Source organism: Vespula vulgaris, chromosome 8 (assembly GCF_905475345.1).
Source record: "Vespula vulgaris chromosome 8, iyVesVulg1.1, whole genome shotgun sequence".
Lineage (NCBI taxonomy): Eukaryota > Metazoa > Arthropoda > Insecta > Hymenoptera > Vespidae > Vespula > Vespula vulgaris.
Genome location: NC_066593.1, coordinates 2,382,274 through 2,406,273, shown reverse-complemented (window position 1 = coordinate 2,406,273; position 24,000 = coordinate 2,382,274). Strand labels below are relative to the sequence as shown.

The 24,000-nt window shown below is 31.2% G+C and overlaps 1 protein-coding gene across 3 annotated transcripts in view; it reads left to right on the top strand.

Moving 5' to 3' along the window:
- LOC127065602 (neuroligin-4, Y-linked) overlaps window positions 1-24,000 on the top strand; it is a 188,877-nt gene that overhangs the window by 108,744 nt on the left and 56,133 nt on the right. The window contains exon 1 of one of the 3 annotated variants that reach the window (XM_050998168.1): window positions 1,598-2,093. The exons of the other annotated variants lie outside the window; for them this stretch is intronic. Coding sequence (XP_050854125.1) covers window positions 2,000-2,093 — 94 coding nt within the window. The 5' untranslated portion in view covers window positions 1,598-1,999. Of the gene's footprint in view, window positions 1-1,597; window positions 2,094-24,000 lie in introns of those variants that run through there. 3 annotated transcript variants of the gene reach the window in all.

Below are 24,000 nucleotides of genomic sequence, written 5' to 3'. Positions count from 1 at the left end.
TTATTTATTCTTTTTGCTTTTTTAATTAATTAATTTATTTATTTATTTATTTATGTAATTAATTCGTTTAAACCCGATAATGCGACATAATTACTTGTACGCGTCCGTCGTTAATTATGCAATTTTAAAAGAAAACAAATTTTGCTTTCAATCGTTCTTCTTTAACGATCAAATAACTTCGTGATCCTTTTCTTGAGCGACGAAATTATTTTTGCAACACTTTCTCAAAAAGCTCGTGCAACGAGCTGGTTTTCTCTTCGTGTCTCTTCCTCCAAGCTTTCCCTACCGTAAACGCAGGACCCACTACGGCGAGGCTTAGAAGAGATTTTAGTTAATTGGCGCAGGATTAGCACGAGTTCGTGTTATGGATTCCGCCCCCTGATCTACGGAGAATAACGGGCGCTGATCAAATTTCAGCTGATGCAATCGAGCACGGCTTAAGAACCAACGTCGATGATACCTAAAGTGTGTAACCATGCTAAATAGACGCGTGTGGTGCTCTATATTCGCTTGGAAATAGATTTTCGAGATAGTGCGCTGACATCATTATCGATGATATTTATTTTCAGAGAAATATCCTTTTTTCTTTTTTTAACGATAATTAATGTCTAATTTGAAAAGGGGATAGGATCGACGATAAATTTTATAGATCGATCCATAAAGAACGTCATACGCGAATAATATAATACGTAAGATAAAATCGATAAATCAAAGGTTCGAATTAAATGGATACATTTAGAGATACGTATATACATATATTTCGTGGAGATTAAAAAGAAAAAAAAAGAAAAAAAAAACAGTAGGAACTCTCGTTTCCAATCTTTTAGATCTGAGTATTATATATACGTTTGGTTTAATATATTTGTGTAAACAGATCGCATATATTTAAGATTGAAATATAATCGATACAAGTTCGACGTTATAGATATCCAAATGTTTTGTGAACGTAACCGGGCGTTAATAATATGAATGAATTTCCCGTTAACCATTACGTGCTAATTGTAATAATACCTTAATATACGTATCTACAGGTAGGTCTACTAATCTTGCGTTTAGCGCCAAAATTACGATGCAATTTGCAAATTGTTTTGATATCGTACATTCCTGTACTGGGAACGATTAATTTAAATCGTAACTATGACTTTATTCACGTATGTTACGTACGTACATATATACACGCACGCACACGTACATACATGCATATATATCTGCACATGTGCTTTATGATTTCATTGTTTCGTTTCGTATTTCCAGTGTGGCACATAAAATTCTATAAAATCATTTCAACGAAACGCGAAAACGAACGTTCGTTAAAATTTATCCGATAGGTTCTACATACGTATATTTATATCACTTGGAAGTTTTGTTTAACGTTACTTTTTTCTTTTTTAGCACGTTAACATTTCTTTAACTTCGTTAACAATTATAAAAAGAATATTTCACGTCGTGATAATCGGTGTCGAAAATAATTCGATATTTTCTCTTAAATCGTTATTATTATTATCATCATCATCACCATCATCATCATCATTATCATTACCATTATCATTATCATTATTATTATCATTATCATTATCATTATCATCATCATCATTATACAATTTCATTCGGCTCAGATATAATAGATATACGTTTGCGTCGTTGGTTAATTAATTCGTTATTAAATTTCATAAAATACAAGAAAGAAGAGGAATCAAAAATAAAAAAAAAATCGCCTGACGTAACCACTAACGTTAAACATCGGTCACTACGTCGCGAGTGCATAGAAAATGTTTCAAAGTTCTCACTAATTAGTATCAGCGTCTATCTTGATTCTTCCAAATTACTTTAATACCCTTTAGACCTGCGAAAGTCACCATTTATCTCTCTCTTTCTCTTTCACTCACCCCCTCACTCACACTTTTACTCCCCTATCTTCCTCTACTAGTTCGCGCGTTAATTTGATTATCCAGCTTAGAACGTAGGTCGACGACGAGGACCACTAGGATGTTGAACGACGATGGCGCGCTTTATTCTTGCAGTAGCTCGTCGTTTAAGGGCTTGTTCTACAAGTACGAGACTCAAAGACCTGCACCAATTCGAAGGGTCGAAAGGTAAGGCTGAGTGAATCAGGCAGAGATAGATGATAAAGATAGATAGATAGATAGTTAGATAGTTGGATAGATCAATGGATAGATAGATAGGTAGGTAGATAGGTAGACTGAGAGAGAAAGAGAGGAGAAATCTAGCAAGAAAGAGAGAGAGAGAAATCTAACAAAAGACACAGGGAGAGAAAGAGAGAGAGAAGAAGTCAGAAAGAGACAAATCTAATAAAATAGAGAGAGAGAGAGAGAAATTCGGCAAGAGAGAAAGAGAGATAGAAAGTGATAGATCCAAGAAGAGAGAAAGAGAAGTAGAAAGAGAAATAGAGAAAATCGAGAAGCAGAATCAAGGGGAAGGGTTTCTTCGAGTAAACTTAATTACTGGGTGGCGCTCCGCGCCCTGACATTTGGCAACGAGCCTCTAAATCTTGAAAAGGAACGACAGAGAAAAGGGAATTTGTGCCATCTACAGATTGCACTTTCGAGGATGCAATCATGCGTTTCTGTTCTGTTTCTCCGGGTTCGTTAGCGTTCGCGTACATGTGTGGTAGTAATCACGTGGAATTCGCACTTCCCTTTAGAACTCGTCCCACTCGTTTGTACTTTTTATTTAGACACCTTATCTCCTTCAAACGTGACTGCGAAAGTTTCACGTCGAGTCACGTGTTATTGACTCTACGGACGAAAATATCGGAGATGTCCTTTTTTTTGTTTGTTTCTTTTTTTTTTGAGCTGCCTCAAAAAACCCGCTCGAAACGTGATTCTATTTTTTCGGATAATTATAGCTTTTCAATGAGAATTCGAACGAGATTAAATCAGGAAATAACTTCCCGATGAAACGTCGTTGGAACGAGAGTTTAAAACGAGCGTGATATTTTCATTATCACTTTCGAAAATATATAAATATCGTTTAAACGTCATATCGATACAATTGCATATCTGATACGTAAACATTTTGAATGAAAAACATCCAACATAATAGTTATCTTTTTGTTGTCAGTCAGTATTAATATTTTAATACGATCGTAAAAAAGAAAGAAGGAACCAAAAAAAAAAGAAATAAAAAGAAAGAACGAGAAAGAAGGAAATAAAAAAAATAAAGGAAGAAAAAAAAAGGAAAAACTTTACAAAATGTATAAACGTCTCGGGAGAAACATCTCAAGGTATTCGACATCTCTCAAGAGAATAGTATCTCAAGCTTTAAATTATTTAAAGATCGATCGACAGTTCCGAAAGATGTTTGATCGCTCTGACAGTTCGCGCTCCTCTTTCTACCTTGGAGTACATTTCTACCCTTGCGGGTCTCCCGATGGAGCAACGTCGAGAAATATTTACACGTAGAATCATTTCAAGCTCTTCGATTCGCAGCACGTAAACCATCGTTACACAATACGTACACAAAGGGTGGAACCGGGCATTCGCGTAAAAGTTACGAGCAAGTGCCGGGATAACAAACTTTACCAGCATTATTTAAACTTCGTTCCCTTCGAATCGGTATCATTCGTGTTTCGGAACACGAAATAATCTCTACTCGTTCTTTGTCTCGTATTGTTAAATAGAGTGTTTTTAAGTACTACTTCGAAAAAGAGAAAAAAAAATTTTACTTGAAAGAACAGATTCTATTTTTTTTTCTTTTGATTGGAAAAAAATTTAATTCACAAAAAATTTCCGATCTCGATTTCGTTGGAGATCTTTTTGGAGATCTTTCTTTCAAGAAAAATTGTTGTTATAATTAATTGAAGAATAATCATAGATTTTCTGTTTGTTTGGGAAAAGAAAGAGAAGAATTTAGAGATTATATGAATACATATATGCATATATATATATATATATATATATATATATATATATATATATATATGGTTTGTATGACTAGGTTGACGGTCACGAGGATATCTAAACAAAACTAATAAATTAAATGTGTACTATGTAAACCTGACGAGTGAGAACGAGCGTTTTGTACGATAAATACAAATGTACGTCGTTTACAGAAAAACTCTCGTCATACTCTCGACAAGTGGCACGTTTAGATTAAAAAAAAAGAGAAACAAAAAATATAATAATAATAATAATAATAATAATAATAACGTAGATGTACAGACCAGGAAGTCTCTGTTTGTTACGCTGGCATGCCAAGCTCGCTGCGAGTTTGACTTTTCAACTTAAATTAAGTTCGCTCGCAGCGAGATACAGTGGTCGAGATAGGTGAAAGGGTAAGAGGGATAGGAGTAAGGAGGGAGGCTTCAGAAGAGTGGAAGTTCAAGCTAGAAAACAAATTTTAAATAAATTAGATGTTGTTCCCTCGTTTTCTCTATCTCCTTTTATCCCGTTCTTTTATTACACGTATAAAATTATCGAACGTTGTTAACATAAATTATCTCATATTATAAATTTCAAGGCCGATTCAAACATGGCTATTTATCGATGACCTATTTAATAAATTAGAATATATACTATGGGTATACCAACGTTATATTAAATAAATTCCTAAATATAAATCCATATTATTAAATAATCGTAGGATATCAAAGTAATTTATTTATTGATATTTTATAAGAGAAAAATCGTTAGAAAAAAGGAAGATGAATTAAAAGGTATCAAAAAAACAAAGTATCGCAATCCGATGAAACTAACATCTAATAAAACTATCAAGTAATTTTAATATAAATACCACTGTTATAAAAAATTAGGAGAATCCGTAAATTGTCAGAAACAAAATAAAAGAGAAAAGCTCGAAGTATTCCGAACGCCATAGATATGTTTTTATCTTTGTTTGTAGCCGCCATTTTGGTCGTCCTACGTAAGATATCCCCCGTGACTAAACACAATTCGTTTCAGTTTGGCTGACGGAGCCGGTATATGCAGTCATCTTGTTGGCCGATCTCTAACAAGACTCATCCTCGCTCGCTTCTATCTCATTTTGTCCCTCTCACCAAATATTACATTCCGTGCCAGCCACCCACCAACGACCTTTCAACCCTCTTTTACCTCTCGTCTCTTCGTATCCAGGCCGACCGACATCCCGGACATTTAACCGGAACGATTCTCCTGTTTCAGCTGCCAGTGGCCCTTTTCCACGTTCTACCATTTGTATTCTGGTATGTTTAATACCCACGTGGTCAGCCAACGCTGAAATTACAGAAACGTTATGAAAAAATACGGGACGAACTGACCAAAATGCAAGCTAATTTCGATCCATTTTTTTCTTTTTTTTTCTGTTTCTTTTCTCCCGTTTTTTTTCTTTTTTTTTTTTTTTTAATAACCACTGTAATTACTCCAATTACGTGGAATATATTTTCTCCATTAAACAATTCTCTTCAAAATTTCTCAATCGTCCTAGTGAAAAAACGCGAAGAAAATTTTTTTGTCGCTTCTCGTATTATAAAATACAAGGAATTAATCGAATAAAACAAACGTGACGATTTAGATCGTGCAACAAATGTGATATCGAATCGTTTGATTTATTTATATCTTAACTTTCTTATATCCTATCACCTTTATTTCTCACCTTCTCACGTATGTATTATATCTATAGATATCTCAATGATGATGAAAAAAAAAAGAAAAACCAAATACATTATTTGTTAAATTTTTAGAAATTTCGAGATTCAAGAGAAATAAAATAACTCTTATGTATTTATATCAACACGTGACTGCTTTGCCTTGGACTTACGTATTGCAAGACTTTTTATGATCTTAAACAAGGGAGTAAATCGTCTGTTCATAATTCTACTTTAAACGTTTATAAACTCGATCAACGGTTTTAAATTGCCAACCTTTTCCCATTTCTTTTTTCATCTATGTAAGTACGTCCTTAGATTAAGAGAGAAGGCAATGGCAAACAAGAGGAATTTTAATTAAAAGGGGGTACTAAACTTCACTGACTCCAAACGGAAGGACCCCCTTCAACTCCACCATCCCCCTCTTCGGACTCAATAGCACGCCATGATATCTCCACTCTCCTTGTTAAAACGACGAAACTTTTCAAGGGATCTTTTTTTCATTGCTAATAAAATCGAATCCTTCAAAGCCAACAACGATCTTTCGTTGTCAACCGCAGAAACGTCTTAAAGTTCTTTATTTTTCTTTTTATATTCGAAATTAAGATTTTAACTTATTAATTGAACGTTTAGTATATTTAATCTAGAAAATATTGTAATCTAATTAATGTAATATTAATAAATGATACATTTTATATATATATATATATATATATATATATATATATATATATATAACATGTAATGTTTCTGTGTATTTTTATATTAAAATAAAATTATGAAATAAATATATTATCATATAAATAATAATAGTAATAATAATAATAATAAAACACTATAGAAAATATATTTTCTCGATTTTTGTTTTAAAATTTAATGTCTAATATATGCATGAATTATATACATATATATATATAATATATATATATATATATATACATGTATGTATGTATGTATATAAATTCGCGGATATAAATATATAAATTTATATATAAATATTTAAAAGCGTAAATCATTTAGAGAGAAACTATATTTTTCTTTCTCTCGTTATTCACTTCAAGAATTGCCGAGCTTGAAAACGAAGCAGATACTTTCTGGAAAGGGGAAAAGAAAAAAAAGAATGTAGATAGCATTTCGTGCGGTATGACGCGCGTTTAAAATTCGAAAAGTGTATGTGTAAGAGTAAGCGAGGTGACAGCTCAGCCCAACCAGTCCAACCCAGCCCAACCAACCACCCCAGCCTCGGGGTGGGACCCCTCAAACTCGAATAAAATTGGTAATTTTGAAAGCAAGAAGAAATATATATTCTCATCTGAAAAACTGGGGACGCTTTATTGCGAGGGGTAAGGAAACACAAATCCCTTCTCACCTTTAAATGGAACACAAATCATTTTCTCTCTGCCATGCTTGCGCTAACATCTGTCTCTGTCTACCCGACGTATAAATCCGGATGGATCTTATGACTATTGACAAAGTGCATTTATCACTCGTCATGAAAATATGGCCGCTCTTTCGCTAAAAATTATCCGTCCGTTTCTTCGTATCGTTGTGTTTCGCTTAAAAATAGAAACAAAAAAAAACGAGATAAAACAAAGAAAAGATAAGAATAAAGAAACAACAAAAAATAAAAAAAAAGGGAAAGAGAGAAAAAAAACAAAGAACGAAGATACAAAGATATATAGAACGTATCAGTAAATAACAGTAAAAACAATGAATTAAAAACGTAATGGAAGAAAAAAATAATATGAACGAGGTCGAAGAGAGAGGCGCCCGAGTTCATACGAATGAATGTAATAATTAGAATGTTTTTTTCTTTTTGTAATGCATATCTTATGAGACGACAACGACGACGACGACGACGACGAATAGTAATGAATGTAGAGTGTGTCAAAATATTTAAAGACGGTAAGCAAAAGGCATTAGCAAAAAACCAAGGGTTGCGTAAAGGAGTCGGAAAAGTGAAAAGAGTTGTAAGAGTTGAAAGAGCTAAATACGAGTACTATAGAATGAAAGTCATACAAAGTTGGAAGAAAATCTAAAGAGCCTACATAAATATATACATATATATATTTTTTAAACATACATACTCTTCAAACACAATATTCTTCATTCCCAAATAATTTTCTAAATACGAAATAATCGTCCATCGAAGTGATAATCATCCTCGTTGATAATTTACATCAAAAATTATTTCCACAACGTTGTTTGGTAGAATACAAATTAAAAAAAAAAAAAAATAAAGAAACAAAAAACGAATAAGAAGAAGAAGAAGAAGAAGGTGACAATCGTCTGTAGTGGGCGGGACGTGGTTCGCTAAAGAAAAAAAAGAAAAAGGCAGTTTGACAGAACGAATTCGGTATATCGTATCATGTCAAGAAAAAAGCATCCATTTGTTAAGCCAGCCCTCCCTATCTGTCCCCCTCAAAACGGAAAGTGTCTTCCTAATGCATAAAGAGACCTGCGGGAACGTTTGCACGACACGGCTTTACTCCTCCTCACTTTTCCAAGAAGAGAAATTGGAAAGCTTGCCCGGCACGGTCTGTTGCGCAAGATGGACAGAGTTCTGAAATATCAACGTTCCTCCTACTCCTCTACTCTACCAGCATGTTTTCTATCGTCTCAAGAAGAAGAATTTCCTACTGTCTCTCTCTCTCTCTCTCTCTCTCTCTTTTTTTCTTTTGCTCTTTCTCTATCTCTTTCTCTCTCCCGCTTTCGTTCTCTTTAACTATTCCTCTCTTTCTCTCTCTCTCTCTCTCTCTCTCTCTCTCTCTCTCTCTCTTTCTCTGTCCATCCGTCTCTCTCTTCGTCTACGTTTCCGAATATTTCCCTTGAAGAAATATTGCGTTTTATGAAGCTTCTGCTTTATTTTTTCTTTTTTCTTTCTATCTCTATCTCTATATCTATCTCTATCTCTATCTCTGCCTCTACTTTCCCCTTCTTTTTCCTTTTTCCTTTTTTTCTGTTTTTCCACTTTTTATTTTTCTTCTTCTTCTTCTTCTTCTTCGTTTTTTCTTTCAGTCGCACACCGATGTCTCTTGCATTGCTTTAATATTTCTCGGAGAACTGTCACGTCCTTTTCCATGTCCACTATCGCTTCCTTCCTTCGTTTTTGAAAGAAAAGACAGAAAGAGAGAGAGAGAGAGAGACAGACAGACAGACTGACAGAGAGAGAAAGAGAGAGAAAGAGAGAGACATGACATGACTTTATTATTATTTATTCTTCTTTTGAACAATATTTGAAGATATTTTTACGAATTAAAATTAAAAAAAATTACTTAGATGAAAAAAGATTATAATAAGGATAGATAATGTTAAGTAGATTTAATCGTTTTACAATCGAAATTAATGAAAAAAAATTTAGATATTGTCTGAATCAACTAATTCATATTAAACTCCTATATTCTATTAAAGGATCGTATTTCTACGGGTAATAGAACAACATAGAAATTTCAGCAGAGAATTCACATAATTCCACGTATCTATGTAAAATATCAAAATGGTGAATCATCCTCATATTATTATCGATGATAACATTGTTAACGAGCAGTAGAGTAAATATCAAAAAATAAAAAAAAAGGGTACTTAGATATATAATAACCCGGTTCGAATTGCTGAAACAAAGCATCGCAAGATCAAAACTATTAACTTGCTGATGCCGACGTTTAAATCGATAACTTAACTGGTTTAATAATATCCTATTAATTAAATTAAGATAAATTAAGATAAAGACGGGTTTACAAGTAACTAAGGTATAATTATGAAATTCTGAAGAGATAATAGCAGATTGTCTAAATTCCTTGTTTAAAAGCAGATCTCTTTGAAGATGCACTTTGAATGATGAAGAAAGTTTTGGAAAACATGAAAATTATATACGTACGTACAACCGATAAAACAATGTCAAACTTATTAAACTTATATCTATCTCTCTTTTATAAAGATAAAATTCGTCTTAAGTAAAATCATGTATTGTATTTATTTTAAGTAGTTACATTAAATACGTAATTTAATATTCCAAAGAAGTCAGATATTTGTTATTAGCAAGTAATTTTCTGTTTTACTTATTATCCGATTTATCATTCTCTGTTTATCATCAAACATTCATAAAATCTATTATATTAATTAATGATTTTAATTATGATCCTTCGAATCGATCGCTTCTGTACGCTATGAAAATATTATTTCGTTGGAATTATATCAAAATAATTCCTATGAACTATAATATTTTAAGATAGTAAATACTTTCACTGGAATGTTAGCTCCTGCAATGTTTTCTTTGTTTTCTTGTTCTTTTTTGCGAAACGTTGTATACAAATATTTAACAAAAAAAGGAAGTAGCGACGCGTAAAAAAGATCATAAAAAGAAAAAAAGAAGAGAAATTGTATTATCTTCCCCAAGCATTTAACTTGGATTTGGACAAAAAAAAAATTGATTTTATTTGAAAAATATCACTGTGTAAAAGCGTCACGTTATCGTTGAAATCGTTGGACGAAGGCAGTATCGAAAAACATGTTGCTGTGACGAACAGACAGAATGTTTGCACGCTTACAGATCAACGAGTTGTCGTTACGCGTCGTTTCAAAAATGGAAATATTCAAAACGCATACGCTTTTGCATTTTAACGAAGACAAAAGTACCGTTTCTATGTTTGAAAAGCACTAGAGCTGAGAACATGACAATATCCAAGTTATAACATTTATTACAACTTTAATAAGGCAAATATCATCATATATTACAATATTTCAAATTATATTTTTAAAATATAAATTTTAAATATCATAAGTTGTCCGTTGGAAACTTCGTTTCTCAATAATCGCTTGCTTTTAAATATTTGTTGGGTATATATTAAAAATTAAAAAAAAGAAATTAACTTATTAATGAATTAATTTTTTCTCAAAGTATGGTATAAACAACCCACTTCTATATAATATTTATAATATGAAAAACAAAAAAGAAAAGAAGTACAGGAACATGAAAATAATAGAAGATTTAAAGATTAAAATAAAAAATGTTTCAAATATATTTATAAACAAGATAGGTACTTTAATATAAAATTTATAATAATAATGATAATGATAATAATAATGATAATAATAATAATAAAAACAAGTTATAACATATAAAATAGAAAAATTAGAATTTTCGTAAATTTGTAGATCGATCTTGATATTAAATCGGACATCGACCGAGAAGAATCGTCGATACAAAGCTGCATGTCGTTAGAACATTGTCAGGACAGTAATAGTAAGGGATTGAAGAGCGAATCGTGAAGAAAGAGAGAAGGGAAGGGAGAAGTATAATGGACTACTGTACGCCCGATAGAAGGCAAGGGATCTTGTATGGACGAACAGTCCAGGTGATGAATGGTTCACGTCGCTTGCCCGAAAGACATGGAAATGTTCGACTACGAAGTACGAGTTCACGTTTTCGAACTACTACAGGTACTCTGTGTTTAGGTTAAAGCCAGGGACAGTGACGTCCGATCAACGTTTCATCCCTACATCTCTTGTTCTTCATCTATCCTACCCTTCTGACACTGTATAAATTTATCCCTTACAAACATGTAATAGAAGTTTACTTTGACCCATATAATACATATATAATCGTTTTCATGTATTATTTTATTTCTATCTTTTCTTTTTCATTAATATTTTTTTTATTTTTTTTTAAATTGATTTTATATATAATACCTACCACCTATTAACGTATCATTCGATTTAAAGGGAGAATATAATACTTGTTAAAATAAAATTCAAGGAGAAATATAATTGATAAGTGAAAATGATCAACTTTTATTATTTTTCTTAGAGATAAGAATGATAAGCATCTATATATATATATATATATATATATATATATATATATATATATATATATATATATATATATCAAGTATTATATCAATTGCGAAATATATATAATTAATTATTCGTAAACATAATTGAAATGAAATCTAATTATCCATGATAGATATCGATAATTTGAGAAAACTGATATTAGCGACACTTGTGGATATTACGTGGACACTACAGAGAAGGAACGCGTAAAGGAATAGGATAGCAGGAAATTCAACGTTGTGTTGGTAGTTTGATTACTTTCGCAATTACCGAATAAACGATGTCAATAAACTTTGTTGAATCCGGCTGTTTCTAGTTTCTATCATGGTTGGTCTCGAGGCTTTTCTCTCATGTTTCCCAACTATCTAAAACGTTCGGTAAAGTCATTTATTTTAATTATATTATTTATAGATACAGATACATAACTACATGACATTACTATTATTACATATATATATACATATGTGTATATATATATATATATATATATATATATATATATATATAATAAATGTATGTTATACATTTGTACTTTAGCATATAATAATCGTATCTTTTATGAAAAATCAAAAAGTAAAATTTATCTATCATATGTGATCCGTAATTTCGAAAACAAGTTATATAGAAATTAATCGTTAAGGAAATTAAAATAATATAAATCCGTATATTATGGATTCTCTTGATCAAAAAGAAATTATTTAACTTCGATTATTTTGTTCATCTCGTAATATTTATTCGACCGAACTCCACTCTCCTTCCCTTGATCAACCCTTCTTATACCCGTTTTTTTATTACTCTGTTTCTCTCTCTCTCTCTTTCTTTTTTACTCTCTTCCTTTCTCTAATGAAAATATAAAGAGGAGGCTTTGATATCGTTATCCTTGTAAAATACAAACTTCACTTTAAAGTAAGATTATTGAAACTCGTTTGAAATGAAAGAATGAAAGAAAATAGGGAAAGGGGAAAAAGAATTTTGAAATCCAAACCACGTCAATGTGAAAACCCATTAAGATTTTCTTCCATTTAATATTTACATCGAACAAATTAATACAGCTGACGTTCAAATTACGAAACGTATAATGAGATGAATTTTGAAAATCGAGTAATTAATATATTGGATCGTATTAAAAAAAAAAGGTAAAATAAAATAAAAAGAAATAAAAAAAAATTAAAAATTACAAGGAAATAGAAAAAAAAAGAAGAAAAAAAAGGAAAAGAGAAAACATGAATAATCGATGCCGTATTCTAAATGAATTTATGTATGGCATGGTTTAAAAGTCAAATTTCCAAAGCTGGAATATATTATATATACAAAGTATATGAAATTTAGAAATTTCGATGGGATTATTCATTAAACGTATACTAAAAATTTATCGAAATTAATACAAATAAATTATTTCGTATGCTTTCTAATATTATTATTAATAATAATAATAATAATAATAATAATAATAATAATAATAATAATAATAATAACAAACTGAATCGAAATATTACGTTCCTTTTTTTTCATTTTTTTTTTTCAAACGTCGTTCCTTCCTGTTCGAAAAATAACTTAATGCATATAAACGAGAGAATTCGTTTAAGCTATACGATACTGTAACAATAAATAAAAAAATACATCGATCTGTTTAAAAAACTATAAATTGAAGTTCTCAAAAAAAAAATAAAAGAAAAAAGAATTTCCGATTAATTAGTATATTATGTTCGGATTAATGATATAGACGTATTATTATTGTATGATCATACATATACGAAGATATTCGAGAAATTTATATATAGAACGTAGAGGCTCTTTTTCGGAACAAAATTGAAAGAAGAAAAGAGGGATATTTTTGAGGAACATCTCTGAAGTTTATCGGGGACCTTTCTGTGAAAGCTCAACGACTTGAAAAATTTTAATCGGCTGTGCCGGACGGTCTCTCTTTCTCTCTCTCTCTCTCTCTCTCTCTCTCTCTCTCTCTCTCTCCTTCACTTTTTTCTTCTCTTCTCTTTCCTTCCTTCTTTTTCTTCTTTTTTCTCTCTCTCTCTCTCTCTTTTTTTTATCCGAGAGTTCGTGCTGGTGTCTCGGGAACGGCAAAAATTTCAATAGGAACGTTTTCGATGAATTCCAACGACAGCCGCGGGTTAGCGTGGAGCGTAACGTACCACGGAATTTCACAAAACCACCGTAGCTAATTCGATATATATATATATATATATATATATATATATATATATATATATATACACACACATATGCCTATACGTATGTGTACATATGCATATGTATCTATAGATACACGTGCGCGTATATGTGCGTATCGGTGTGTATCGCAAACGACCATGGAAACGTTGCTCGCAATTAAACGTCGCTGGCAAACAAATTGCGTTCACTGCGTGCCGATAAATTAGAGCTACCGTTTGTGAGACACTCCGTTCTATGGAGTGACGTCGTAAAAAGAAGAAAAAGAAGAAAAAAGGAAGGAAGAAAAATACAAACAAAAACAAACAAACAGAACGAAGGAGATGAAGAAGAAGAAAAAGAAGAAGAAGAAATCTAGATAGATCGTGGAAAATAAAGTCTCATAGTAGCAGGACTTCTTAAAAAATGAGAACATTAAAATATATTCGATAGAAATTATTCGCTTCGAATAATATCGAATTACGTATTATGCAGAGTATTCGATTTTTAACAATATATTGTTCATACTTTTTTTTAATTATGTTGGAGAGAAAGGAATGTATATAAAATGTTCAATATCCGTAGTTATCACGTTATCGATCCTACGAGAAAATGGAGGTAAAACTTTTTTTTTTAAGACTGATTTACAACTTGTACGTACATACGAATACTAATAAAAATATATCTGCATATAAAGTAATATACTAGTTTCATCATCGAACGTTCGATATAGTGCTCGAATGATCGTAAAGGAGAGTTTATTTGACACGCTCCACGAATGGTACCAACGCGTAGTCCAAGACTACAGATTATCCACCCTATAAACGATATATAGATTATATGGGGATTTCTAGATAGATTAAGGGTAACTGTAAACCGTCGTAACTAGTGATTACCTTTCTCTAACACTACCAAGCGAGCATTGCCTTCTCCTATTCCACTTACTCCTCCTCCTCCACCTCCTTCTCCACTACCTCCTCCTCCTTTTAATCCCTTTACAATCCCATCATTCTGAGCTGCGATGCTTGGTATCGGCTCGATGGTTCTTCCGACTTGTTCAAATAAAAAGCCAAGCAAAAAGAAAAAGAAAGAAGAAAAAAGGACAGAAGAAATCTTATCGAGGATAAAATCGTCGAAGCAAAGATAACAACGACTTTAAATAAATCTTATCGGAATATTTCTTAGTTTTAATCATGATTAATCTTAAAATTGAAGAACGTATTTCGAATATGAAGCTTGATAACTTACTTTCCCTCTCTCTCTCTTATTTGATATATTTACGTATAAGTACATATATGCATATAATATATTTATATATATATATAATATATATATAATATATATATATATATACACATATATAGATATTCGATGTGGTTTCCGAGAAAGATAAGACCAGAAGTACCTTCGTCGACGTACTCGACAATCGCGGAGTTGGAAGATGCAGAATAAGTACGTTGCAGCTCTGCAAGGATGCTTGTTAAATAATGCATGACTGCACTAATAAGTCCCGTCCCATCGCCCACTTGATCCGAACTAATTGCCACTAGTGTTCTATCCTTGTTTTCTAAAGCCGATTGTTACCCAGTATCGTATATATAGAGAGTTATAGGACTGGAGAAAACCAAGTTTCCCTTGTGTCCCTTTATCCCAATCATCCATCCAATATTGTTTCTTTAAAATATCTATAAAAAAAAAAAAAAAGAAAAAAGATCTATATTTTCTCCATCTGACTATAATCTTCTTTGACTTTTACTACTTTATCCTCGATCCATCGAGTAATCAGTCTTTACGTTGCCTTTGTCTCCTATTTTCTTTTTTCTAAGGATTTCTATATAGGGATTCATATAACATTTGTCTGAATGATTTTTTGGATTTTTCAATTGTATATGTATTTTATATATTTTATATTTTTTAAATTATATATATATTTTTTTCTGTTTTTAATAGCTCCACAAATTGTTATTATTATTTTGTAAATGTAAATATGTAGCTACTTCAATAAATTTGCAGGAAAAATTGAATATTTTTCTATATATTACGTTTTATATATATATATATATATATATATATATATTTCTCTTGATAAAGTATTTATCTTGATAAAGTATTTTCCACAACGATTACATTGTCTCTAAGAAAAGAGTGATGTAAATCTCACCCAAAGTCAATACAAAGCGCACATTTATCCACGTGTAGGACGCAAAAGAGAAAATGAGAATCTCGCTTGCCGGCCGTGAGAGCATCTAAACAAAAGGTGCTACAAGAAGTGTCCTCTCTCAACAGCCTCGTAAATTAGTTAGGAATTTACCTAGTCCTTTCATAGTTTTGTTAATGAAACGGTCATGCAAATGCGTTAGTAGTCCACTTCGAAGCTTTCCATTTGTTCTCCTATGACGATGATGATGTTTAGATCCAATGTACATAATATCCAATGTATATAATCCTATGAACCATTATTAGACACTAATCACGTTCGTTTAAATAATTAAAAGCATTTATAATTGATCATTTCTTTTTTTTAATTATTATTTTTATTTTATAAAGTATACAATAGTATATACTTATATGTTATTCTGCAAGTATTTTATTATTCTGTATTTCTTTTTATTCTGTAAGTCTTATATTTATTCTACATTTATTCTATTAAAATTTTAATCAAACGTATTATCGAACATATGAATTGGATAAATACTACGATAAAAATGATATATTATCTACGTATCATATTCATATTCACATTTTCTTTCGTTATACTATTATCGTTTTCATATTGGATGTCCTTCAAAGAAAAAAAAAAGAAAAAAGAGAAAACGAAAAAGAAAAAACAAATTTGATTTTAGATATATGATTTGTAAATGTCGTATGATATATATATATATATATATATATATTATATATTTACTATATATACTATATATATCACATTTTATTCACATTTTCTTTCGTTTCACGTATTAGATGTCCTTCAAGGGAGAAAAACAAATTGGAATAGATTGGAACGTCGAAACATCCAAGCACGTAACTCGGTCGTGTTACTTATATTATACGTTCGAGTTGTGGAAAAAAGTAAGCACATTTCTCTCTCTCTCTCTCTCTCTCTCTCTCTCTCCTCTCTCTTTTTCTCTCTTTCTCTCTCTTTTCGATACTTCTAACATCCAATCGTTTTTACTTTATAGGCGATATACATATATACACGAAAAATCTATAAAAAGCCATATTTTTGCGTTACACGCGTTATTTATTTCCTCGAAGCCATTTGTATCTTCAACGCGATGGTTCCGGACTGCCTGTATTTCCCGAGATATCACTATTCCTCAAAAAAGAACTAGACTTCTTTTCACTTTTCACCTACCTCGAGCACAAAGAATATTTTCCTCTCCCAAATACATTTACATCGCGCACATTGAATTTTTCTCCCGATAGGTTCCTCATCTCCTCTCAATTTTTTTTTCATCGACCTGTTACTAAAAAAAAAAAAAGAAAAAAGATTCTATAATCCATCAAAAAATCTTTATATATATATATATATATATATATATATATATATATATATATACATTATTACGTTGAAAACGAAAATATTTATTTTTCGAAAAAAATGAAATCCGGACAAACAACGATAGATTCCATATAGACCTCGACCTACGATCCCGAATCATTTTCATCTTTATCTCATAATATCGTGAGAAATTTATTTGGGATTCTTTAAACGATCGATCATTATCGAGAAAATTTAAAAGTAAGCAACAGCATGCTTTCGAATAACGTTCCTCTACTTTCGATAGATTCCCTAAGAAAAATAGACAAAAAATTAGAGGATCTTGCGCGAATCGACATAAATCCAGGATTTATCCAGCATTCGTGAAATCCACGCGTTGGAATCGTGAATTATCGGTTGGTTGATCGTTAACAGTCTGACAATGAGCCAACGGGGATTCGTTGTCCGTTAACATCACGATTCCTCTCTATCTCTATCTCTATCTCTATCTCTATCTCTATCTCTATCTCTGTCTCTATCTCTTTCTCTTTCTCTCTCACGACAAAACAAAGGCAAATCTGTATAGCTAGGAGATTGACCGGTGTGCGAGATTCACAACGGTGGCGGAAATCGACGAATATTAGCGATCAAAATGCCAGACAGAGACCTCGTGCGGGCCAATTTCTGTTTTCGTTCTTCGAATTCCTGACGATTGCCAGCTTTGAATTTCGATCTTCATCGAAAATTCATGCTGACTAATGCACCGATATAGAGATAGACAAAAAGGTAGAAAAAGAGAGAGAAATAAAATATTTATTCGGATAAAATAATATAAAGAAGAATATGTAAGTATAATATTTCAATAAAATATAATATATAGAAACTTAATAAATCATATTTATAATAATTTAACATTCTTACTTTTCAAAATCCATAAAATTGGTGATTTTTTTTTAAATGTAATTAAATGATTTATTCAAAATACTTAAATATTTTGGATTGATATAATAAGAATAATGATGATAAATAAGTATCATGATAATAATTTTGCAAAAATGTATAGTATTGATCGATTTTAATACATATATCAATTATTATCGTAGAATAATTATTGGAATTCATAACGTTTCGAGTTATTAAAAATAAACTATACAACGAAGTAACCCAGAAATGATAACGATAATAATTTTGAATGGATACCATTTGTTTGTGAGAATATGAACGAATTACAAATATCTTTTAATCTGTATGTATTCATGTAGGTTACAACGAATACAAAATCGTATTTATTTTGATATCGTCATATAAAAAGATATAAATAAAATTCGTAGATACATATCCTCGATTATAATTTATTATATTATATTTGAAACGATATTATATTCTAGGGATAAACAGACAGAAGCGAAGAGGCGTGACAATAAGAATAATTACGCAATTATGTTAGTTTCGATGGTAGCAAATAACGATCGCGTGTAGTCAAGATAGACTCGGGTTGATATCGACGATTGGACGCAACAACCCCTTGGTTCTAATTGTACGGCGCGTAATGGCGTATATCGTGCCAATTATCTGCTGCATTTAGCCGAGTTAAATTCATCCACGGCACACAGTTCGAAATGGTCGCGACTCGAGCTACCGTTCCCTTTCCAGAAGTATCAACGAACTTCCCTAACTGTATGTAACATCTTCTCTCTCGAAACACACTAACTTACCAATTTACAGGAATATAATATATACAATATACGCATAGATAATATTTATATTTATCTATGTATGTGTGTGTGTGTGTTTATGTGATATATAATTCTATAGTAAGATATTTGCGTTTGGTCGCGAATTGACACTTTTTCTTTCGATAGTCTCCAATAAAATTTTATGACCCCTATATACCACCAAGAATAAATTTATGGTTCTTTCTGTAGAATCTCATTCTTTCTGTAGAAAAAAAAAAACATAGGGAAAGAGAGAAAGAAGAAGAAGAAGAAAAGGTCAAGGTCAATTCTGAATTTTCAGGAGTAAATTTTCTAATGTCGTGAAAAATTGCAATCCTTCGTATTAACCCATTTCGCGTGAGATAGTCCTTGGAGAATTTCGTTCGATATTTTCCATTAACGTTCCTTTTTGCCGATTTACACAGCCGGTTTACAAAGGGAAGTTACTCTGGCATCTAGAAGTGTGATCTACTCGAGAAGATTTTTCTGACCAAAAATCCTGTGATCCGGTGAGTCCCTTACCGTGAATCAAGATCTTCCTTGGTAGTTCGTCGCTCGAAAATCTCCTGTAGTTTCTTATCGGGATCTTTCTTGCAGCAATCCCCTTCTTCTCTTTGACTTCTATCGAGATCGAATTCCCACTGTGAACTGTAGTTTCTTGTCCTCTCTTTCGATTTAACGCCAGTATTACTATACTTACAATCTACGCTGACGTCATCACGTATCTTTATAATAGATTAATTGAAAAAGAAAAAAGAAAGGGAGAAAAAAAGCGCGATAGAAAAAGAATGCATATGCGTATATAAAAAAAAAAGAAATAAAGAAATTAACTCTTCAATATCGAAAATTATTCACTATTATTATTATTATTATTATTATTATTATTATTATTATTATTATATTTTTCTCGTAATATCTCCTCTTCTCTTTTTCTTTTTCCTTGCAATTTTATTTTGAATTATATTATATTATTATATTGTATACTTTTTAATTATATGAATTATATTATAATTAAAAATTATATCTTGTATATATTATTATTTCTTCTATACTAAATATTATTCACTATTATTATTATTTTTTCTTTTTTCTTCTTTTATTATGTTCTGTCTTTTTCTTCTTTTCTTTCAATTTTATTTTTAATTACATATAATCATTTTATATACATATATATATATATATATATATATATATATAAATAGTATTATTTATCGTTCGAGTACACGTAGTCCCCGAGTTACGGAGAAACGATTGGCACGAAAAAATTGCTAACGTCAGAAGGCGGATCCGTTTCTTGTAGGAAAGAAAGTATCGTCGAGTTAGCGAAGTTTCAAGCCGCGCAGCCGTTCCTTCCTATCGCAAAAAGACTATCCGTTTCCGCGCTACTTCCGTACAAAGAACGTGGAAAGAAACTCGGCTTGTTATTGCTGTAAGACAACGCTCGATCTTACCACGTTCCTTTTACAAATTGTCCTTACACTTTTATCTTTTCGAGTACACCTCGGATAAATTGCTTTTAAAAAAACGAAATGGGCACTCTGTATCGTTGACAGATTCAGATCTAAAATGTCTCGGGAGTTGATATTTTTATATTCGTTCAGAAAAACACTTTCTTTCGAATTGATTTATTATAATTTTCTATGTTAACATATTTACATTTACGCAACTAGAAAACTTTACTTTATTTTATTAATACCAATTTAAATTAACTAGCGTATTTCCATTTATTTGTATAAATGTTACATCGTGAATAAATACATGAATAATTTGATATCGATCGCTATATTATTAAAAAAAAAAAAAAAAAAAGAACCTAGAGTTAAATTTGAAATGATATTTTTACGTTCGTCTAGAAAGATTGATTTATTATTGTATTCATTTCGCGATATTAATGCGCGTGTATGTATACTTACATACTTAAGTAGAAAATTTTATATGAACTTGTATTAATACATAAATTTATATTTATACGTATTTCCATTTATTTTCGTAAATATTTGATCGGATAAACACACAAATGCATATATTATAATATATTATATCATTTAAATAAGAACGATACATTAGGGAAGAAAATATTTCATAATAAATCACTCGTATAAGCTCCTGTATACCTACATAAATATGGGTTTTGAAAGAAAGATCTTTTATTTTCTTTTTGTTTCTTTTTTTGTGGTATCGAAAGTACGATACACATTCGAAATTCGAGTCTGACCCTGTTACCCAACGTTCGTAGATACGTAGGGACGACCAAAACTTCGGTTATCTCGCAAATAAACTGTGAGTGTTTGTTTCGAGCGGAACGGTACGCGGTAACGGTACCAAATTGCACCCGAACCCGAAACAATATGCAATAGACTTGCATACACATAGGATAATGACGCTCATACCGTTCGTTCGTACATTCGTTTGTACATTCGTTCGTTCGTTCGTTCGTTCGTTCGTTCATATAGAGATAAACACTGGTAAAAACACAGACATAGAAGAGCTCACTCATAATTCGTTAAAAAATATTCCAAAATGTCCGAATATTCGTAGAATACTTTCTCTTTTTTTTTTCTTTCTTTTTTTCTCATTTCTCCTTTCATTTTTTTTTTTGTTCGTCACGTTGTTACGGACACGTTGTATCTCTTTCATTTCGAACAAAAATGAAAACGTCGTTTGTCCGTAATCGAGAATTATTTTCTTTTTTTTTTGTTTCCGCGGATTAATATAGAAGAATTCATTTCCCTCTTTCTTTTATTTCTTTTCTTTTTTTTTTTTTAATTTTTACTTTTTTCTTTTTCTTTTTTATTTAACTTTTTTCTATTTCTTCACCGATAATTAATAATATAAAAAGTTTCATTAGTCGGATAATTAACCCACTCCATCCCCTTCAACCGCTAGGGGAAAAAGAGAGATTTGGATAAGATTATATATATATATATATATATATATATATATATATATATATAATGAAATAAAAAGAGAAAAAAAAATAAAATAAAAATTTAATAGTCAGAAATTATGATTCTCCGTTTGACGGTCAATTTTGAATATGGCGGTCGTACGTACTCTCGACGATGAACTTCGCTCTTCACATGGAGAACATATTCCCCGGGGGTATACTCGTTGCGTGATAACTGAATAATTAATTAGAAGGTGAGATTAATTAGTACGGGAATGTGGTCGCGTTCGAATACGGCGCGTAACACGAGCGAATGCCTCGGCTTCACGGTTTCGAGCGTAACGTTCGCCCAAGATTTATTAGCCGCTTGATGACTTTGCTTCCTACGATTTATGACTCTTACCATTGTCGTTTGTCTCTCTTTCTCTCTCTCTCTCTCTCTCTCTCTCTCTCTCTCTCTCTCTCTCTCTCTCTCTCTCTCTCTCTCTCTCTCTCTCTTTTTCTCTCTTTTTCTCTATCCCTCTCTTTTTACTTACGTCTGTATAGACAAACAAAAATTTCTTCGTTTAATATAACACCTATAACAATTTCTTTAAAAATTTAATTCGCTTATTTGAAAGTAAAAATATAATAAGATATTCGAATATTTTTCAAAGAAACAAATATACAAAAAAATTACATGAATAAAAGTATTATTTTTGAATGAATATGAATATATATATATTTTTTTTTTAATATTTCTTTATCAAACACAGATTGTCTGAATATATAATATATATATATATATATATATATATATATATATATATATATTAATCGATATTTATTATTAATTTATTCATTTATAAAATTAAAATGTTTCCACACGAAGTATGTTAATTTTTTGGAAAATTTATTCAGATGTTTAACAAAAATCTCAATATTCTCGAAATATTCGTCGATTAAGAAACGACTTTTCATAATATTATCGATCATTTAACACGCGGTAAACGATTAACGTAGTCGTTACAATTTCTATATAATTTTGTTCCTCTTACCAAGAGATTCTTGCGGGAACCATAATTTAATGGCTTATTACGCGCCGAACCGAGGCAGTTAGCGGCGACAAGTGCCAATTAGAATCCGACGAGTACAGCGCATGACTTAACGAGCGATAACTTTGTTCGGTAACGCCACACGCCTTTCAAATTAGAACGAAGGAAAAGAAAGTAAAAAGGAAGTAAAATGAAAGAGAAAAAGAAAGGAAAAGAATAAGAGAGGGGGAGAGAGAGAAAGAGAGAAAGAGAGAAATGCAGAAAAAAGTTATTGGATCGATTCGAAGGAAGTTTCTCTTAAATCGTTATTTTTTAAACCGTCTTCGTAGAAGATTATTTTACATTGATGAATGAGAATAAAAGAATCTCGCAATAATACATGATTTATATTACAATTCGAATGAGTAACAAAAGCGAAAACGATCGAATCGAACTTTTTCTTATAATAGCTCGATTTTAATCCGCAAATATATACCCAGATAAATAAATTCGAAATAAATCAATTTCGAAGTAGAATCGTTTGTAAAAAAAAAAGAAAATAAAAGTAAATAAAAAAGAAGAAAAAAAGATGAAAACGAGGAATGGTTTCCTCCGTTCTTTTGTTTTGTTTTCTTTTCTTTTTTTTTCATTTTCCTTTACATCGATAAATGAGAATGAAGAGAAAAAAAAAAGAAGGAATCACAATACATGATTTATATTATAATTCGATGAGCAACAAAAGTGAAACGATCGAATTGAACGTTCCCTTTAAAAACTCCAATTTACTCCGCAAATATATAACCAAGTAGTACACGAGTTTGAAATAAATCAATTTACGAAGTAAAACCATTTGTAAGAAAACGATTTCGTCGTTGGTACCTACTTTTTTCCTTTTTCCTTTCCCTTTTTCTTTCCTCCTTTTTCTTCTTTCTCTTTCTCCTCTTTCTTTTTTTTTTTTTTTTTTTTATTTCAACCGAACTCTTTCGTTTTACCGATTCTTTAGAAATCAAACGCAAAAAAGACCGAGTTAAACTCATCGAAAAACGTTCGTCGATTCGTTTGTAGAGAAAACACGATGGGCAACCCCTTGTCGACCATTCGAACGATAAAAATTCTTGGGAAATTCTCTGGTACTAAAAACAAAAACAACAACAACAACAATAACAACAACGATAACAATAACAACGACATCAACAATAAACAATAACAGAATTAAATAAAGAAAGAGGATGAATAAAAAAAAAAAAATCGGGTCAAAACGTTATCGCACGCATTCCGAGTACGTCAAGCTTGCATGGAGGGTTCGGTATCGTTTTGTGTATACA